Genomic DNA, 21,616 nt, shown 5'->3' with positions numbered 1-21,616 from the left:
TGGCGCTATTACAGGATGGAGGCGCTGTGTGACGCTATTACAGGATGGAGGCGCTGTATGGCACTATTACAGGATGGAGGCGCTGTATGGAGCTATTACAGGATGGAGGCACTGGCGCTATTACAGGATGGAGGCACTGGCGCTATTACAGGATGGAGGCGCTGTATGGCGCTATTACAGGATGGAGGCGCTGTGTGACGCTATTACAGGATGGAGGCGCTGTATGGCGCTATTACAGGATGGAGGCGCTGTATGGCGCTATTACAGGATGGAGGCGCTGTATGGTGCTATTACAGGATGGAGGCACTGGCGCTATTACAGGATGGTGGCACTGTATGGCATTATTACAGGATGGAGGCGCTGTATGGCGCTATTACAGGATGGAGGCACTGTATGGCGCTATTACAGGATGGAGGCGCTGTATGGCATTATTACAGGATGGAGGCGCTGTATGGAGCTATTACAGGATGGAGGCACTGTATGGCGCTATTACAGGATGGAGGCACTGTATGGCGCTATTACAGGATGGAGGCACTCTATGGCGTTATTACAGGATGGAGGCGCTGTATAGAGCTATTACAGGATGGAGGCACTGGCGCTATTACAGGATGGAGGCACTGTATGGCGCTATTACAGGATGGAGGCACTGGCGCTATTACAGGAAGCAGGCACTGTATGGCATTATTACAGGATGGAGGCGCTGTATGGAGCTATTACAGGATGGAGGCACTGGCGCTATTACAGGATGGAGGCACTGTATGGCGCTATTACAGGATGGAGGCACTGGCGCTATTACAGGAAGGAGGCGCTGTATGGCACTATTACAGAATGGAGGCGCTGTATGGCACTATTACAGGATGGAGGCGCTGTATGGCACTATTACTGGATGGAGGCGCTGTGTGGCGCTATTACACGAAGGAGGCGCTGTATGGCGCTATTACACGAAGGAGGCGCTGTATGGAGCTATTACAGGATGGAGGCGCTGTATGGCGCTATTACAGGATGGAGGCGCTGTATGGCGCTATTACAGGATGGAGGCGCTGTATGGCGCTATTACAGGATGGAGGCACTGGCGCTATTGCAGGATGGAGGCGCTGTATGGCGCTATTACAGGATGGAGGCACTGTATGGCGCTATTACAGGATGGAGGCGCTGTATGGCGCTATTACAGGATGGAGGCGCTGTATGGCGCTATTACAGGATGGAGGCGCTGTATGGCACTATTACAGGATGGAGGCACTGTATGGCACTATTACAGGATGGAGGCACTGTATGGCGCTATTACAGGATGGAGGCACTGGCGCTATTACAGGATGGAGGCACTGGCACTATTACAGGATGTAGGCACTGTATGGCACTATTACAGGATGGAGGCGCTGTATGGCACTATTACAGGATGGAGGCGCTGTATGGCACTATTACAGGATGGAGGCGCTGTATGGCACTATTACAGGATGGAGGCGCTGTATGGCGCTATTACAGGATGGAGGCGCTGTATGGCGCTATTACAGGATGGAGGCGCTGTATGGCGCTATTACAGGATGGAGGCGCTGTATGGCACTATTACAGGATGGAGGCGCTGTATGGCACTATTACAGGATGGAGGCACTGGCGCTATTACAGGATGGAGGCACTGGCACTATTACAGGATGGAGGCGCTGTATGGCGCTATTACAGGATGGAGGCGCTGTATGGCGCTATTACAGGATGGAGGCGCTGTATGGCACTATTACAGGATGGAGGCGCTGTATGGCACTATTACAGGATGGAGGCGCTGTATGGCACTATTACAGGATGGAGGCGCTGTATGGCACCATTACAGGATGTAGGCGCTGTATGGCACTATTACAGGATGGAGGCGCTGTATGGCACTATTACAGGATGAAGGCGCTGTATGGCGCTATTACAGGATGGAGGCACTGGCGCTATTACAGGATGGAGGCACTGGCACTATTACAGGATGGAGGCGCTGTATGGCGCTATTACAGGATGGAGGCGCTGTATGGCACCATTACAGGATGTAGGCGCTGTATGGCACTATTACAGGATGGAGGCGCTGTATGGCACTATTACAGGATGGAGGCGCTGTATGGCACTATTACAGGATGGAGGCACTGGCGCTATTACAGGATGGAGGCACTGGCACTATTACAGGATGGAGGCGCTGTATGGCGCTATTACAGGATGGAGGCGCTGTATGGCGCTATTACAGGATGGAGGCGCTGTATGGCACTATTACAGGATGGAGGCGCTGTATGGCGCTATTACAGGATGGAGGCGCTGTGTGACGCTATTACAGGATGGAGGCGCTGTATGGCGCTATTACAGGATGGAGGCACTGGCGCTATTACAGGATGGAGGCGCTGTATGGCGCTATTACAGGATGGAGGCGCTGTGTGACGCTATTACAGGATGGAGGCGCTGTATGGCGCTATTACAGGATGGAGGCGCTGTATGGCGCTATTACAGGATGGAGGCGCTGTATGGTGCTATTACAGGATGGAGGCACTGGCGCTATTACAGGATGGAGGCGCTGTATGGCACTATTACAGGATGAAGGCGCTGTATGGCGCTATTACAGGATGGAGGCGCTGTATGGCGCTATTACAGGATGGAGGCGCTGTATGGCACTATGTGACGGTGTATTATTTGTGACCTCTTATGACAATAATAATCTCCATTTGTACTTCTCCAAGACATATTGGAGGGGGGCCCTTATTCATTTTACCCATCAGTGAAATCACACATAATATTATCGCTCCGAGATCAGATCTAGACGTACTACAAGCCCCAGCATGTTATGCCAGCTTCTGCTAAGACTGCTTCACTTGTGGTCAAGCTGAAACCTATGGAGCCCATGACGTCATCAGTGGGTCAGGACATGGGGTACGTACAATGACAACGGCTATGGGTAAAGGGGAATGTATTTTTATTAAAGGGCTTGTTCACATGGAAGGTCCCGGGCGTGATGATTGGGTCGGCTCGATGGGTCCATGTCTGAGTATTTCGGATATCGGCTGCCATCTTCTACCAGCGTCTGACAAATACATTTCCTATAGTCTCCCCCGGAGCGGAGGCGGATCCAGCACCCCTATTAATAACCCCGTTTCTCTCCTCCGGCAGAACCACAAGACATATTTACCCTTGAAATTGCTATTGACAAAGTTGAGTAAATGTTTTACAGCCAGCGAGTATAACGGCCCCTGGAGGAAGAGCGGGGAGCGGGAACGCACGCCACCATCACTATAGGAGAGAAGGGACGCACGGAGGCGCTCGACAGCGCGGGAACCCCAATATAGGACTGCTCCATAGAGGTCAAGTCAACACGAACGGGTCGAAAACCCATCACAGCGTCAAACGTAATGTGATCAGTCCTGGAGCAGGAAAGAGGCTGGAGGTTTAATGTAGGTGCACTGCAAGTCCCAGCATGCCATGCCAGCCCCTGCTGGTCCTGCTGGTTCCTTCACAGCTGGCAAAGCTGTTAGACTTAGTACTGCCGTATTATTGGGCTATATGGAGATATAATAACATTCTGGTAATCCGGCACATTTGTACCACCCTGGTGTCGGATTAACAGAAGTGCATTGAACAGGCATGTGGTAGTGGCGGACTACCAGTCACTGCCACTGGGCAATGATACCTGCCATTTATTTTCTTGAGCTCTGCTGTAATCAGTGACTCCACTTTAGCTGCATTGTCTATTGGAGTCTGGGGTAGTCTGAAATCCACCTCCTGTCTCATCAGACACTCAGACTCTGTTAACCCCTATGTTTTACCCTGCAGCTTTGCTCTGTCTCTAGACCATGCTTTACACTGCAGCTCTGCTCCATTATTACACAGCTCTGATCAGAGACTCCATGTTAGTTGCATTGTCTAGTGGAGTCAGTTGTGATCTGAAATCCACCTCCTATCTCGTCATATTCAGGCTGTTGCTCTGTCTCTAGCCCATGCTTTACACTGCAGCTCTGCTCCATTATTACTCAGCTATGATCAGTGACTCCAGCTTAGCTGCATTGTCTATTAAAGACTGATGTGGTCTGAAATCCACTACCTGTCTTCATCAGACACTCAAGCTGTTACTCTGTCTCTACCCCATTCTTTACACTGCAGTTCTGCTTCATTATTACACAGCTATGGTCCGTGAATCCAGCTTAGCCGCATTGTCTATTGGAGCTGGATGTGGTCTGAAAGAAATCCACCTACTGTCTCATATTCAAGCTGTTGCTCTGTCTACCCCATGCTTTACACTGCCACTCTGCTCCATTATTACACAGCTACGATCAGTGACTCCAGCTTAGCTGCATTGTTTATTGGAGTTTAATTCAGTCCGAAACCCAAATCCTGTCTCGTCAGAAGCTCAGGCTGCATCACCCAGCCCATGCTTTACACTGCAGCATCGCTCAATTATTACACAGCTAGAATCAGAAAATCCAGCTTAGCTGAATTGTCTGTCGTAGTAAGAGGTAGTCTAAAATACAACTGCTATCTCATCACTGGCTGCTGCTTTGTCTCTCCTTCATTCTTTATACTGCAGCTCTGCTTGTTCTGATTGGCTTTTGTGTATAAGCACAACCTCTGCAGGAAGTCAGTACATGGAGAGATGATTTCTATTACAGCAGAATGATAATAAACCGGAGGCACAAGTTGTAAGAATTGCTGATGTCCTTCCCTCTGGGATCCCTATAACGTGTCGGTAATAGAAAATTAATTGGGCTCGAGTCGCCCCATAACTCGCACCATCACCCGCATGTTGACAACTTTGGTCACGGAGCGTCGTTGACGTTTCTTTATTCATTTCCTTCAGAAATCTGGGCCACTAAACTTCATTTGCCCCAAGTCAGTTATTAAAGATAAACTTCCATATTCTGTGCCCCCAGGAAGCCGTGCCCCTGACCGATCCCTTGTATGATTATATAGTCATCTATTATATAGCAGAGCCGCACACTAGAGATGCCCAGAGGCTGCGGGATGTTAATAGAGACGACGTGCATCATATTACTCTGAAGTTTGTTTCAAGGCGATGGATCAGAAAATCTGAGGAAATGCTTTACAAAGCGGAGGCTGCCATGTTGCAGTCTGTATGCCAATCCTCCGGGTATCAGTAATAACGTGTACTAGCTATATATATGGTGCCAGTGTGCCAGTCTCATTAATGTGGCTCCCTGTCAAACTAGTGTGCCCAGGAGGGTCCTGCTTTCTTGCCCCTGTCCTGGAATGCCACATGTGATCCTTTCTGCCCGTCATCTCCAGCGCTGATCTCTAGGGATTGCCACAGGAAGTGATCGTTACATAAAAGTGGCTACTGATTGGCTGATCATATGGAAGTTCCTGTTAGAGGAATAGAGAGCAGTGTGTTGTAATATTGGGCACCGGGGCTGGTATAATTGGATTGGCAGTGGTGTAGCAGTAACTACCGTTTGGGCACTTATATGTGATTAGAAATTTTTATGGACTCTGCCGTGTTGATGATGATACTGTGCTACCAGGACTATGTGACGAAACGTCTTCATGGGCACAACTGTCGGGCCTAACCAGAAGGTGGCAGCACTAGAGGATAGGCTAGGATTTTTTAGGAGGTGTGGCCTGAGTGATAAGGGGTGGGGCAAATATTTTCCAAATTTGCTGTGGCTTCAATAGTTCTATCTAACAACCCGTGCTGTAGTGAAATTGAATCACATCAGTTGAGTGGTTACTCCTGAAACACTCTGTGCTGCTTGCACACTATGTAATTTTCAAACTGTGAATTACTACTACAGCCCTGTCCTCACTAGAGTGATAAGGTAAACCCCCCCCCCTCAAGATCAGTACACTCCACCTCTGAAATACTCTGTGCTGCTGGGGTCATTCCTCTTCCATTATTTAACTTTTAGACCATGATCACAAAAATAAGGATTATAATTCTTTCTCAACACCCATTGGTCCATTCTCACTGGTTTACGATCCTCATCCGAACCATCTGGAATTCCGGATTATCGGATTTCGAACCATCGGAATTTTCTCCACCTCCACCATATATTTCAGGATTTCCTGCGCGTTTGATTCCCCCGCGGCGTGACCGCACAATTTTGTCTATATTTGCCGTAGCCAGCTGCCCCTAACCGCGTACCGCACCAGGAGACGTCCCCTCGCTCCCATCAACAATAATTACGCTTGTAAGTCTAATGGAAAAAGTCATGTCTAATTACCCCGCTGAAGGGCCAATTATACTATTAACGATCGCGGCCTCTAAGCTAATAACGAGGGGAACCGGCTCATTTGCATAGCATTAAGTTAATTGACTTAGTAGCTCCAGGGCGGACGCTGGTACAGATAGCGAGATTTCATTACGGAAAGGATAACGATGACTGGAGACGAGACCGTTCACCTGACAGGTTTTATTAATTAACGGCTATCTCGTTACCCGCGGTGTCAGACCTCCCTATAATGCACTTGCTCCTTCTAGTTCCCCCCTTTTTTTTATCTGCTCTTAATGAAAGCTGAGATAATTGTGCTAATTGTAGCCGGTAATTAATTATAAAGGGACGGCAGCGCTCCTAATCTAGTCTTACTGCGGAGGGGTTAGCAGCTGTTAGTGAATAGGCCAAAGGACGGACGCAGCTTCTTGTCAATCTCGTGCTAATGCAAACAGGTCTCGTTTTCCAATGAGTATTTATAGCGAGATCAGATCCCCGATGCGGCCTGAAATGTATAAAAAAATCTACCCTGCCAGGCGTCATGTGTTATTTATGAGAGCTGCCGAAAACAGACGTAAAATACTACTACCTGATCACGTCCATAGGGGGCAGTATTATAGTAGTTATATTCTTGTATATAGAGACAGTATTATAGTAGTTGTATTGTATATAGGGGGCAGTATTATAGTAGTTATATTCTTGTATATAGGGGCAGTATTATAGTAGTTATATTCTTGTATATAGGAGGCCATATTATAGTAGTTATATTCCTGTATATAGGAGCAGTATTATAGTAGTTATATTCTTGTATATAGAGGGACAGTATTATAGTAGTTATATTCTTGTACATAGGGGGCAGTATTATAGTAGTTATATTCTTGTATATAGGGGGCAGTATTATAGTAGTTATATTCTTGTATATAGGGGGCAGTATTATAGTAGTTATATTCTTGTATATAGGGGGCAGTATTATAGTAGTTATATTCTTGTATATAGGAGCAGTATTATAGTAGTTATATTCTTGTATATAGGAGCAGTATTATAGTAGTTATATTCTTGTATATAGGAGCAGTATTATAGTAGTTATATTCTTGTATATAGGGGCAGTATTATAGTAGTTATATTCTTGTATATAGGGGGGCAGTATTATAGTAGTTATATTCTTGTATATAGGAGCAGTATTATAGTAGTTATATTCTTGTATATAGGAGCAGTATTATAGTAGTTATATTCTTGTATATAGGGGGCAGTATTATAGTAGTTATATTGTATATAGGGGCACTATTATGGTAGTTATATTCTTGTATATAGGGGCAGTATTATAGTAGTTGTATTGTATATAGGGGGCAGTATTATAGTAGTTATATTGTATATAGGGGCACTATTATGGTAGTTATATTCTTGTATATAGGGGCAGTATTATAGTAGTTGTATTGTATATAGGAACAGTATTATAGTAGTTATATTCTTGTATATAGGAGGCAGTATTATAGTAGTTATATTCTTGTATATAGGAGCAGTATTATAGTAGTTATATTCTTGTATATAGGGGGCAGTATTATAGTAGTTATATTCTTGTATATAGGGGGCAGTATTATAGTAGTTATATTCTTGTATATAGGAGCAGTATTATAGTAGTTATATTCTTGTATATAGGGGCAGTATTATAGTAGTTATATTCTTGTATATAGGGGGGCAGTATTATAGTAGTTATATTCTTGTATATAGGAGCAGTATTATAGTAGTTATATTCTTGTATATAGGGGGCAGTATTATAGTAGTTATATTGTATATAGGGGCACTATTATGGTAGTTATATTCTTGTATATAGGGGCAGTATTATAGTAGTTATATTCTTGTATATAGGGGGGCAGTATTATAGTAGTTATATTCTTGTATATAGGAGCAGTATTATAGTAGTTATATTCTTGTATATAGGGGGCAGTATTATAGTAGTTATATTGTATATAGGGGCACTATTATGGTAGTTATATTCTTGTATATAGGGGCAGTATTATAGTAGTTATATTCTTGTATATAGGAGCAGTATTATAGTAGTTATATTCTTGTATATAGGGGCAGTATTATAGTAGTTATATTCTTATATATAGGAGCAGTATTATAGTAGTTATATTCTTGTATATAGGGGCAGCATTATAGTAGTTATATTCTTGTATATAGGGGGCAGTATTATAGTAGTTATATTCTTGTATATAAGGGCAGTATTATAGTAGTTCTATTCTTGTATATAGGGGGCAGTATTATAGTAGTTATATTCTTGTATATAGGAGCAGTATTATAGTAGTTATATTCTTGTATATAGGGAGCAGTATTATAGTAGTTATATTCTTGTATATAGGAGCAGTATTATAGTAGTTATATTCTTATATATAGGGGCAGTATTATAGTAGTTATATTCTTGTATATAAGGGCAGTATTATAGTAGTTATATTCTTGTATATAGGGGGCAGTATTATAGTAGTTATATTCTTGTATATAGGGGCAGTATTATAGTAGTTATATTCTTGTATATAGGGGCAGTATTATAGTAGTTATATTCTTGTATATAGGAGCAGTATTATAGTAGTTATATTCTTGTATATAGGGAGCAGTATTATAGTAGTTATATTCTTGTATATAGGAGCAGTATTATAGTAGTTATATTCTTATATATAGGGGCAGTATTATAGTAGTTATATTCTTGTATATAGGAGGCAGTATTATAGTAGTTATATTCTTGTATATAGGGGCAGTATTATAGTAGTTATATTCTTGTATATAGGGGCAGTATTATAGTAGTTATATTCTTGTATATAGGGGGCAGTATTATAGTAGTTATATTCTTGTATATAGGAGCAGTATTATAGTAGTTATATTCTTATATATAGGGGCAGTATTATAGTAGTTATATTCTTGTATATAAGGGCAGTATTATAGTAGTTATATTCTTGTATATAGGGGGCAGTATTATAGTAGTTATATTCTTGTATATAGGGGCAGTATTATAGTAGTTATATTCTTGTATATAGGGGCAGTATTATAGTAGTTATATTCTTGTATATAGGAGCAGTATTATAGTAGTTATATTCTTGTATATAGGAGCAGTATTATAGTAGTTATATTCTTATATATAGGGGCAGTATTATAGTAGTTATATTCTTGTATATAGGAGGCAGTATTATAGTAGTTATATTCTTGTATATAGGGGCAGTATTATAGTAGTTATATTCTTGTATATAGGGGCAGTATTATAGTAGTTATATTCTTGTATATAGGGGGCAGTATTATAGTAGTTATATTCTTGTATACAGGGGGCAGTATTATAGTAGTTATATTCTTGTATATAGGGGGCAGTATTATAGTAGTTATATTCTTGTATATAGGGAGTCAGTATTATAGTAGTTATATTCTTGTATATAGGGAGTCAGTATTATAGTAGTTATATTCTTGTATATAGGGGGCAGTATTATGGTAGTTATATTGTATATAGGGGCACTATTATGGTAGTTATATTCTTGTATATAGGGGCAGTATTATAGTAGTTATATTCTTGTATATAGGAGCAGTATTATAGTAGTTATATTCTTGTATATAGGAGCAGTATTATAGTAGTTATATTCTTGTATATAGGAGCAGTATTATAGTAGTTATATTCTTGTATATAGGGAGCAGTATTATAGTAGTTATATTCTTGTATATAGGGGGCAGTATTATAGTAGTTATATTCTTGTATATAGGGGCAGTATTATAGTAGTTATACTCTTGTATATAGGGGCAGTATTATAGTAGTTATATTCTTGTATATAGAGAGCAGTATTATAGTAGTTATATTCCTGTATATAGAGAGCAGTATTATAGTAGTTATATTCTTGTATATAGGGGCAGTATTATAGTAGTTATATTCTTGTATATAGGGGCAGTATTATAGTAGTTATATTCTTGTACATAGGGGGCAGTATTATAGTAGTTATATTCTTGTATATAGGGGCAGTATTATACTAGTTATATTCTTGTATATACGGACAGTATTATAGTAGTTATATTCTTGTATATAGGGGGCAGTATTATAGTAGTTCTATTCTTGTATATAGGGGCAGTATTATAGTAGTTCTATTCTTGTATATAGGGGCAGTATTATAGTAGTTCTATTCTTGTATATAGGGGGCAGTATTATAGTAGTTATATTCTTGTATATAGGGACAGTATTATAGTAGTTATATTCTTGTATATAGGGGGCAGTATTATAGTAGTTATATTCTTGTATATAGGAGCAGTATTATAGTAGTTATATTCTTATATATAGGGGGCAGTATTATAGTAGTTATATTCTTGTATATGGGGACAGTATTATAGTAGTTATATTCTTGTATATAGGAGCAGTATTATAGTAGTTATATTCTTGTATATAGGGGCAGTATTATAGTAGTTATATTCTTGTATATAGGGGCAGTATTATAGTAGTTATATTCTTGTATATAGGGGGCAGTATTATAGTAGTTATATTCTTGTATATAGGGACAGTATTATAGTAGTTATATTCTTGTATATAGGGGGCAGTATTATAGTAGTTATATTCTTGTATATAGGAGCAGTATTATAGTAGTTATATTCTTATATATAGGGGGCAGTATTATAGTAGTTATATTCTTGTATATGGGGACAGTATTATAGTAGTTATATTCTTGTATATAGGAGCAGTATTATAGTAGTTATATTCTTGTATATAGGGGCAGTATTATAGTAGTTATATTCTTGTATATAGGAGGCAGTATTATAGTAGTTATATTCTTGTATATAGGAAGCAGTATTATAGTAGTTATATTCTTGTATATAGGGGGCAGTATAATAGTAGTTATATTCTTGTACATAGGAGCAGTATTATAGTAGTTATATTCTTGTATATAGGAGCAGTATTATAGTAGTTATATTCTTGTATATACGGACAGTATTATAGTAGTTATATTCTTGTATATAGCGGCAGTATTATAGTAGTTATATTCTTGTATATAGGGGGCAGTATTATAGTAGGTATATTCTTGTATATAGGGGGCAGTATTATAGTAGTTATATTCTTGTATATAGGAGCAGTATTATAGTAGTTATATTCTTGTATATACGGACAGTATTATAGTAGTTATATTCTTGTATATAGGGGGCAGTATTATAGTAGTTATATTCTTGTATATAGGAGCAGTATTATAGTAGTTATATTCTTGTATATAGGGGCAGTATTATACTAGTTATATTCTTGTATATACGGACAGTATTATAGTAGTTATATTCTTGTATATAGGAGCAGTATTATAGTAGTTATATTCTTGTATATAGGGGGCAGTATTATAGTAGTTATATTCTTGTATATAGGGGGCAGTATTATAGTAGTTATATTCTTGTATATAGGGGCAGTATTATACTAGTTATATTCTTGTATATACGGACAGTATTATAGTAGTTATATTCTTGTATATAGGGGGCAGTATTATAGTAGTTATATTCTTGTATATAGGGGACAGTATTATAGTAGTTATATTCTTGTATATAGGAGGCAGTATTATAGTAGTTATATTCTTGTATATAGGAGGCAGTATTATAGTAGTTATATTCTTATATATAGGAGCAGTATTATAGTAGTTATATTCTTGTATATAGGGGGCAGTATTATAGTAGTTATATTCTTGTATATAGCGGCAGTATTATAGTAGTTATATTCTTGTATATAGGGGCAGTATTATAGTAGTTATATTCCTGTATATAGGAGGCAGTATTATAGTAGTTATATTCTTGTATATAGGGGACAGTATTATAGTAGTTATATTCTTGTATATAGGAGGCAGTATTATAGTAGTTATATTCTTGTATATAGGGGGCAGTATTATAGTAGTTATATTCTTGTATATAGGAGGCAGTATTATAGTAGTTATATTCTTGTATATAGCGGCAGTATAGCAGTAGTTCTATTCATGCGCATAGTGGGAATTCCTATAATATATACGGGTACATTCCAACAGGTTCCTATACAGTATAGATATATATGAATATTGCCATCAGACCTCTTATATACTTTACTTCTTAATAACACTTTGTAGCTAATTTGCTATAATCTCCTTTGAGCTCGGCCTCCTCCCAAGGGATTAATAATTTACTTTCTACAAAAACTATCCCCCCCCCCCCACTCATCTCTATGAAGTCATCCGGCGCGTTGAGTGTCAGCGAGATGTAAGACAAAAGACTGTCGTATGCCGGTGCCTTTTAATCATGTAATTGCCTAGTGACATTTAACACTGTGGCTTTGTGTTACCCCTCCAGTATAATAAGGTAGGAGGACTCCGTACGTCGCTCGGCTCCCCCCGCCTTGCTCTCTCCTGCCCCGCATCAGACGCTCTTTTGTGGGAAGAGCACTTTAACTACACCGAAGTTTGGCCGAGCTTCTACATATTACAGCAGCAACACGAACACACACAATTGAAGTATTTGAAGACGATAAAATATGCATGGCTATCGGTGACGGCGCCATAAAGTCAAGCAATTAGCCGCGTAATCCAAGACGCTCGGAGCCCATCGCTAGGAAGCCTGCAGTTCTCTATTAGTTAAATGCATTTTGTAGGTCCTCATTCCATCAAATCAACTAACACTTCCTTTAATTGGCTGATAAATTATACAGCCGGCCGCATTATAATTTAATAACTCGTAAACATTCCTCGGGCCCGCTGTAAAGTCTATATCTCGCTCATTAATTCCTTAATTTCAGCTGATGGAAGGGGAGATGGAAGGAGCGCGCTCGCACTGTCAGCCTCGGGCTATGAAATGAGGGAAAAGAAAATTTAGAAGTGGTGGGGGGGGGGGGGTGAATATATTTTATTTTAAAAAACATTTTTTTTTAACATTTTTGTTTTTTTTTAACATCTTGGGTTTTTTTTAACATCTGTGTCGGAAACTCAATCTGCGCGCTGTCACCGGCAGCAGGCTGCCCCCGTCCCAATTCAAAGGATGAGTGACAGCTTCCTGCCGCGTCTTGTCAAACTATCTTTAAACATCAAGCCAGGCGGTAAACCGAGCCCAATGTATATTAAATCTCGTTCTATTACCCCCCCCCCCCCATCTCGTTCCTCCACCTCCGCCCCCCCCCACCCCGTCATTCCTCCTCACTCTGTCCCCATGAATATTTCATTACGGGCCACATAAATATTAATTCTAATCGCTCAGCGTAGTCGTTATTATTTCTGTTTTGTGACAAACCCCCATAAAATATTCAGGAGATTTTATTTTTTTATTATTATTTATTTATTTTTAAATTACATTTACACATATAATTGTTGGAACCGTTTCTGGAAAAAAAAATTCTCCTTCTTTCGGGGGTGGGAAATCCGAATTTTTCTCTTAATGGATGAAGCCGCCGCAGTTAAACGGAAGAGATTATTTTCCAAAACGCTCTTTTAAATGAGCCGTCAGATTTGATAGGATACAGATGTCAGGTGGTAAGACATCAATTAAATATTAACACCCCCCCCCCCTCTCCGGCGGTGGTGTGTTTCAGGTTTGTGAGATGAATGGGTTAACTGCCGTGATTTATGCGTTTATTATTAATTACGTTAAATGTTTTTCTTAATCCCGCCATTCGATCCCGTTACTTAGGCTAGCGCTCGACTACTACTCTTATTCTCCATGCTATGCAGCGCCTGCGACATGGAACTGCGGCATTGCCCGTGAACCTGCGCAGAGGGTGACCCTGCCAGTTATCACATTTATTTGTGGCCAGGTTGTAGGGCTGGGCAATGAATCGGAAAAAGAAAACTAAACCGAAATTCAGCGCAATTAATCGACGTCATCTTGCGCACCTCGTTTTTTTTCAATTATTTTTCCCGGTTTAAACTGTATCTGCATCCTCAGGATGCAGATACAGTTGTGTCCAATGGTAGAGCAGGGAGCCGCAAGACCCCTGCTCTACCATTCACTATGTATCGCCGGACGAGAGGCGGTGACATCATCGCTCCGGTCTGCGCCGTGCCCCACAGGCCAGAGGGATCTCCTCCACTCATTAGGACGGGGTCAGGTGAATATATTATTATTATTTTTATCAGGCACTATTGGGGCTGTGCCGGGGCAGCTATGGGGGTATTATACTGTGTGGGGGCAGTTATAGGGAGGGCCATTATATTGTGTGGGTCAGTGTCGGGGGGGTATATTATATACAGGAGGCTCAGGGGATAAATGTTAATTCAGTGGTGTAGCATGCAAATAGGGGGCGTGGTATACAAAAAGGGGTGTGGCCTAAATAATCGTTCATTAATCGCAATCGAGGCTACATGTTCAATTAATCGTGATTTTCACGTAGGTCATGGTTGCCCAGCGATTTAACGTTTACTTATAGTTCTGCAACTTTCTAATATACCTAACGTTGGAATTTGTTGCCATTTTTAAGAAATCTGCTTGGGGTCAGTGAATACAAACATTTATCGTTTACTCACAGTGGGTGGAAAACGTGTCCCTGGTCCTGCTCACAGCGATGATTTGGTACAATGTAGACAATTCTCTATAACTTAAACCCAACGGCAGCTAAAATCTCTCTCCGGAGTCCAGGATGATCATTTTTACTCACACTGATACATTGTTACCAGCACATCTGCGAGCGAGACTAGTCCAGGATATATTATCAGGTTCTGTATATAAATAACAATATTTCAATTAACCGACAGCAAGTAGAGATTTTGAAAAACGATGAAGAAAGAAAGCACAAAGGCTATTAGCACTGGTTAGGCTCTTTAAAGGGGTATTCCCAGAATCGACCAGGATAGGTGATCATTGTCCGATTGCAGGGGACCCCCCGCTTGTGAGATCGGGTGTCTCAAACCTGGCCGGAGGAGGGTGACACTGGTATGCTTGTATGATGGGGGGACCCGCATCTATTGCACGTTTACAAAGTATCCTGTGTATATGCCAAAAATGTCCTCCATGGGAAAACCCCCAGAAAAAGTAACTCCATTGCTACTAGCGACCAATCAGAGCTCTGCTTTATGTGGCCCCTGATTGGCTGCAGACTGGCGGTCTCAGTACATCTGTCTGTATTGTCTTCCTCTATATATTGTGCAGCCGCGTCTCTGACCTCACATTCTCTTTTTTCCCCCTCAGGGTCTTCTTCTTGGACATCCCAGATGACGTGGCCGTAGAGCGTCTGTCTCTACGTATGACCGATCCCGTCTCCGGGGAGAGGTGGGTTCCCAGTGGTCTTAATCTGAGCCACAATCGCCCAATCCATAATATTGACACCCTCTGGTCCTCCCTGATCTTGGCCTTGCTTGGTCTCCATTGTAGGGGAGGGTTTTCTTATTTTTTATGTTAGTGTTCCTTTAAGTGGTTATGTTTATTCGTGATTCTTAGACTATGGCATATTCTGACCCTAGGATAGCGGGTGGCACCGGGTGATGACTATGTAGATGGTTCTGATATCCTGGCGCCAGGCTTTAACCTACAGACATTGGCGCAGCGCAGCTTATACCCTCACTGCATGGGGACGTTGGTGCTGACATCACTGTACGGACATGATGACATCACGTCCGATCTGGGGCCTACACAATCACTGCCGCCAGAGTCCTCTGTGCTGGACTATCCCACTACTGGCACAGGGAATATTTTTGATGCCAGATTAGTAGGATTTCCGGATTAGTTGTGTAGGTTACGTGACCCCTATATGTCGTGCCTAACCTAACTCTGTTATCGCCCAGGTATCACAGCCTGTACATGCCGGCCCCCCGAGTGGAGGTGCACGAGCGTCTGCGGCAGAACCCGGCGGACTCGGAGCAGAAGGTTCAGACGAGGTTAGACATGTATCACGCCAGCGCTGAGGAGCTGGAGGAGTTTTATCAAGATGTCATTCATGTGAACGCTGATCAGGACCCGTACACCGTCTCTGAGTACATTGAAAGCTTCATTGTCAAACCCCTTCCAAAGCGCGTCCCCGGGGAGCCGCCGTCTCCCTAATGACTCGTAGCACATACACCGCTATCTGCTCGCTCAGATTAGCCGGCGCTGCTTCACTCCACCTGCGGGTGCGCAGTCTCTGCTATATCACCTGAGTCACACAGGAGCTCGCACCTCCCCCACTGCTCTGCGCTTATTACCAGAATTAAAGAAAGTCTCATCAGGACGCTTCCCCTCGTCATTTGATTGCACTTTTGGGTTTTCTATTGTCGGAGATGAAACCGCAATGTAAACGACAAAATCCTCACCCCATACCGAGCAGATAACATGGCGGGGGGTATATACACTGAGGACGAGGGAGGGGGTACACGGAGGACGAGGGAGGGGGTATATACACGGAGGACGAGGGAGGGGGTATATACACTGAGGACGAGGGAGGGGGTATATACACTGAGGACGAGGGAGGGGGTATATACACTGAGGACGAGGGAGGGGGTATATACACTGAGGACGAGGGAGGGGGTATATACACTGAGGACGAGGGAGGGGGTATATACACTGAGGACGAGGGAGGGGGTATATACACTGAGGACGAGGGAGGGGGTATATACACTGAGGACGAGGGAGGGGGTATATACACTGAGGACGAGGGAGGGGGTATATACACTGAGGACGAGGGAGGGGGTATATACACTGAGGACGAGGGAGGGGGTATATACACTGAGGACGAGGGAGGGGGTATATACACTGAGGGAGGGGGTATATACACTGAGGGAGGGGGTATATACACTGAGGGAGGGGGTATAGGTATATACACTGAGGACGAGGGAGGGGGTATATACACTGAGGACGAGGGAGGGGGTATATACACTGAGGACGAGGGAGGGGGTATATACACTGAGGGAGGGGGTATATACACTGAGGGAGGGGGTATATACACTGAGGGAGGGGGTATATACACTGAGGGAGGGGGTATATACACTGAGGGAGGGGGTATATACACTGAGGGAGGGGGTATATACACTGAGGGAGGGGGTATATACACTGAGGGAGGGGGTATATACACTGAGGGAGGGGGTATATACACTGAGGGAGGGGGTATATACACGGAGGACGGGGGTATATACACGGAGGACGAGGGTATATACACGGAGGACGACGGAGGGGGTATATACACGGAGGACGAGGGAGGGGGTATATACACGGAGGACGAGGGAGGGGGTATATACACGGAGGACGAGGGAGGGGGTATATACACTGAGGACGAGGGAGGGGGTATATACACTGAGGACGAGGGAGGGGGTATATACACTGAGGATGAGGGAGGGATGGAACCCAACCAAAGTGCTCTACCATCACAGCAGACAGTATCACACATGATAGGATTAGATACACAGCTCAGCAGACAGTATCACACATGATAGGATTAGATACACAGCTCAGCAGACAGTATCACACATGATAGGATTAGATACACAGCTTAGCACACAGTATGACACATGATAGGATTAGATACACAGCTCAGCAGACAGTATCACACATGATAGGATTAGATACACGGCTCAGCACACAGTATCACACATGACAGGCTTAGATACACGGCTCAGCAGACAGTATCACACATGATAGGATTAGATACAGTGGCCCAGCAGACAGTATCACACATGATAGGATTAGATACAGTGGCCCAGCAGACAGTATCACACATGATAGGATTAGATACACAGCTCTGCAGACAGTATCACACATGATAGGATTAGATACAGTGGCCCAGCAGACAGTATCACACATGATAGGAGTAGATACAGTGGCTCAGCAGACAGTATCACACATGATAGGAGTAGATACAGTGGCTCAGCAGACATTATCACACATGATAGGATTAGATACACAGCTCAGCAGACAGTATCACACATGATAGGATTAGATACAGTGGCTCAGCAGACAGTATCACACATGATAGGATTAGATACACAGCTCAGCAGACAGTATCACACATGATAGGATTAGATACAGTGGCTCAGCAGACAGTATCACACATGATAGGATTAGATACACGGCTCAGCAGACAGTATCACACATGATAGGATTAGATACACGGCTCAGCAGACAGTATCACACATGATAGGATTAGATACACGGCTCAGCAGACAGTATCACACATGATCGGATTAGATACACGGCTCAGCAGACAGTATCACACATGATAGGATTAGATACACGGCTCAGCAGACAGTATCACACATGATCGGATTAGATACACGGCTCAGCAGACCGTATCACACATGATCGGATTAGATACACGGCTCAGCAGGCAGTATCACACATGATAGGATTAGATACACGGCTCAGCAGACAGTATCACACATGATCGGATTAGATACACGGCTCAGCAGACAGTATCACACATGATCGGATTAGATACACGGCTCAGCAGACAGTATCACACATGATAAGATTAGATACACGGCTCAGCAGGCAGTATCACACATGATAGGATTAGATACACGGCTCAGCAGACAGTATCACACATGATAGGATTATATACACAGCTCAGCAGATAGTATCACACATGATAGGATTAGATACACGGCTCAGCAGACAGTATCACACATGATCGGGTTAGATACAGATATTTGACGGTATCACACATGATCGGATTAGATACAGATATTTGACGGTATCATTAACCTATAACATCCCCTATAATCTCACTAGTGGATGGTGGGGGGGGGGGGTGATGTAATAATTATATGTAATTGATATATCCGGGCCTGACCTCGGAGGTGGTGTATGTACCTAGAGGGGGGCCCTGTATCCCCTCAGGCAGTGACTGCAGCATGCTGATGTTAGGGGGCGCTAGTGGGCAGGTAGATGCCGCGTCTCGTCCTCGCGGAGTTCAGGGGCAGCTGCTTCATTTATTTGGCTGATTAATATTCCGGTCTCTTCCTTTGTGTTCTCTGTGAATATCTCCCCCATTATATTAGTTCCCCTTGAGTGGCTCGGCGGATAACGCGAGGGGTGGGCGCTGACTTCATCTCATTCACATGCATTGGGAAGTGCTCCGCTTGTAGTCTGGGGTCAGAGGTCACCTCCCTTAGGGTTTGTCGCAGGCCCGGCCTAAGCAACCAACGCGTTACCAGTACATGCAGATACACTTGTTCTACTCTCCCTCTGCAACCACGCGATCAATCGCAATTCATTTAATTATGTCAAACAAAGGCGCTCCGCCTGGACGCTCAGTTAAAGGAGCCCAACACCAGCCAGTGCCGCCATAGTGACCAGGACCAGCCACCAAGTCACTGTTCCTTTAAATCCAGATATTTTTTTCCCTCTAGTTATCAGACCGGGCAGTATATAAACCCTTAGCTGTACAATTACCTACATAGAAGATTAACGTTAGGATTGCCGTCACCTTTTCATCAAATTGCGGTTAAATCTGATGGTTTGGCGACCACGACAGTCACATGGGATTAAATTGGGCCACGTAAGCGTCACGCTAACAAGCGACTTTCATGGAAATGAAAAACATAAAAACGTTACTACTGATGCGGTCGTGCAAAAAGGAGATATACAGGCTCCTCCCCTTTTAGGCTCCACCTGTTTTAGGCTCCTCCTCCTGTGCAGTAGTTCCTCCCCTCTGATCGCCATCATCACCTCACTGGTGGTTTAGTTTCTCTTAGTTTCTAGTGTTTTGTCTTTGTATTGAAAATCATCTCTCCATGTCCTGACTTCCTGCTGAGCTTGATGCTTATACACAGCAGCCAATCAGAACAAGCAGAGCTGCAGTGTAAAGAATGAAGGAGACCGAGTAGCAGCCTGTGTTGAGATCGGAGGTGTATTTCAGACTCCCTTTTACTACAACAGACTATTCAGCTTAGCTGGAGTCTTTGATTATAGCTGTGTAATGATGGAGCAATGCTGCAGTGTAAAGCATGGGCTGGGTGCTCAACCTGAGCCTCTTACTCTTTCTTGTCTTGTCAAAGTAGCGCTTTAGGTTGCGCAGCTCCAGCAGCATACGATTTGATGTTATAAATGTCTGAATGGTGGGGGGCGTCTGCTGGGACCCCCACTATGCCAGGAATCGGCGTGACCAGTTTGCAGTGTAGCGTCTCTCCATTTAACTCTATGGTAGATACGTGGCCAACCCTCATCACATGGTCTTCTATGACTGTCCAACAATCCAGAATATTTGATAATCCAGCACCTGTCGGGTCATTGCCCCCCGCCCCCCCCCCCCCCCACAGTAACGTCCTGATTTTCATATAGATCAAACTGTAGCACTCCAGCTGTTGCAAAACTACAACTCCCAGCATGCTGACCAGCCACAGGTAGATCACTGGTATAATTTATGGTGGGCTCTGAGTTAACCCAATAGGAGACCCTTTGATTGGAGGATAAAGCTGCGTGAAGGCTCCGCACCTCCCAGATCCGTATTTGTTCCACCTTTCCGAGCGGCGGCTGATAACAGCGGATGTGGCGAGGGATAGACGTAGCGCGAGCCTTTGTCTGCAGACGACATGAAAGGACGACGTGATGGAACACACAGGTTCTCCGCTGGCGCCGCTTACACTGAGGGAGAAGCTGATCTTCTGTCACATCGGCATCCGGCGCCTTTTATGTGGAAATGTCGTCTTGAAGTCGCGGCGTAGACGGTGATTCTGTTCTGGGGAGAGCGGATTCCTTTTTATGTGGTGACTTCTAAGCGTCTTTCTTCTCGCGTAGAGGTGGATGTTACGGGCGTGTACGTACATCTGTGTGTGGCGCCGCTGCTCGTCTCTGCATCGTATACACGTAGGGAGATAAACTAACGCCGCGAGGGAAGTCCCGGCTAATAAGTGCCCCCCCTGTCGTCCCCTCACCTCTCGTCAGATCTGTGGCGGCATGTTTACCAGTGCCCCGACAATACTGGGAGTTGTAGTCTCACAACAGCTGCATCGCCGCAGGTTCATAGACATTTATACAAATCACAGTTTTGTTGATCGGCTCCAAAAAGTTTCCTGCACCTCTTAAAACATTCACACTAGGTTTCAGGAAGCTGAGATATGGGGTGTTGTAGTCTAGGATGCTGAGATATGAGGAGCTGTTTGGTGGTGTCTTAGACGCTAAGATATGGGGAGTTGTGGTCTAGGATGATGAGATATAAGGAGCTGTTTGGTGGTGTCTTACATGCTCAGATATGGGGAGTTGTGGTCTAGGATGATGAGATATAAGGAGCTGTTTGGTGGTGTCTTACATGCTCAGATATGGGGAGTTGTAGTCTAGGATGATGAGATATAAGGAGCTGTTTGGTGGTGTCTTACATGCTCAGATATGGGGAGTTGTAGTCTAGGATGATGAGATATAAGGAGCTGTTTGGTGGTGTCTTACATGCTAAGATATGGGGAGTTGTGGTCTAGGATGATGAGATAAGGAGCTGTTTGGTGGTGTCTTACATACTAAGATATGGGGAGTTGTGGTCTAGGATGATGAGATATGAGGAGCTGTTTGGTGGTGTTTTACATGCTCAGATATGGGGAGTTGTAGTC

At 43.3% G+C, this 21,616-nt stretch overlaps 2 protein-coding genes across 4 annotated transcripts in view; both read left to right on the top strand.

The window, feature by feature from the left end:
• The window catches only part of AK8 (adenylate kinase 8), an 82,555-nt gene extending 66,241 nt beyond the window's left edge, over window positions 1-16,314 (top strand). For all 3 annotated transcript variants that reach the window (XM_075834706.1, XM_075834707.1, XM_075834708.1), the window contains 2 exons: window positions 15,300-15,380; window positions 15,893-16,314. In XM_075834706.1, the coding sequence (XP_075690821.1) occupies window positions 15,300-15,380; window positions 15,893-16,148 (337 nt within the window). In that variant the 3' untranslated portion in view covers window positions 16,149-16,314. The remainder of the gene's footprint in view (window positions 1-15,299; window positions 15,381-15,892) is intronic.
• Window positions 16,315-20,624: 4,310 nt separating this feature from the next.
• The window catches only part of DDX31 (DEAD-box helicase 31), an 11,201-nt gene continuing 10,209 nt past the window's right edge, over window positions 20,625-21,616 (top strand). The window contains exon 1 of the mRNA XM_075834544.1: window positions 20,625-20,743. Coding sequence (XP_075690659.1) covers window positions 20,625-20,743 — 119 coding nt within the window. The remainder of the gene's footprint in view (window positions 20,744-21,616) is intronic.

This window comes from Rhinoderma darwinii, chromosome 8 (assembly GCF_050947455.1).
Source record: "Rhinoderma darwinii isolate aRhiDar2 chromosome 8, aRhiDar2.hap1, whole genome shotgun sequence".
NCBI classification, from domain to species: Eukaryota; Metazoa; Chordata; class Amphibia; order Anura; family Rhinodermatidae; genus Rhinoderma; species Rhinoderma darwinii.
Note: the sequence above shows the minus strand (reverse complement) of the source record. Positions and strands in the feature narration are given on the sequence as shown.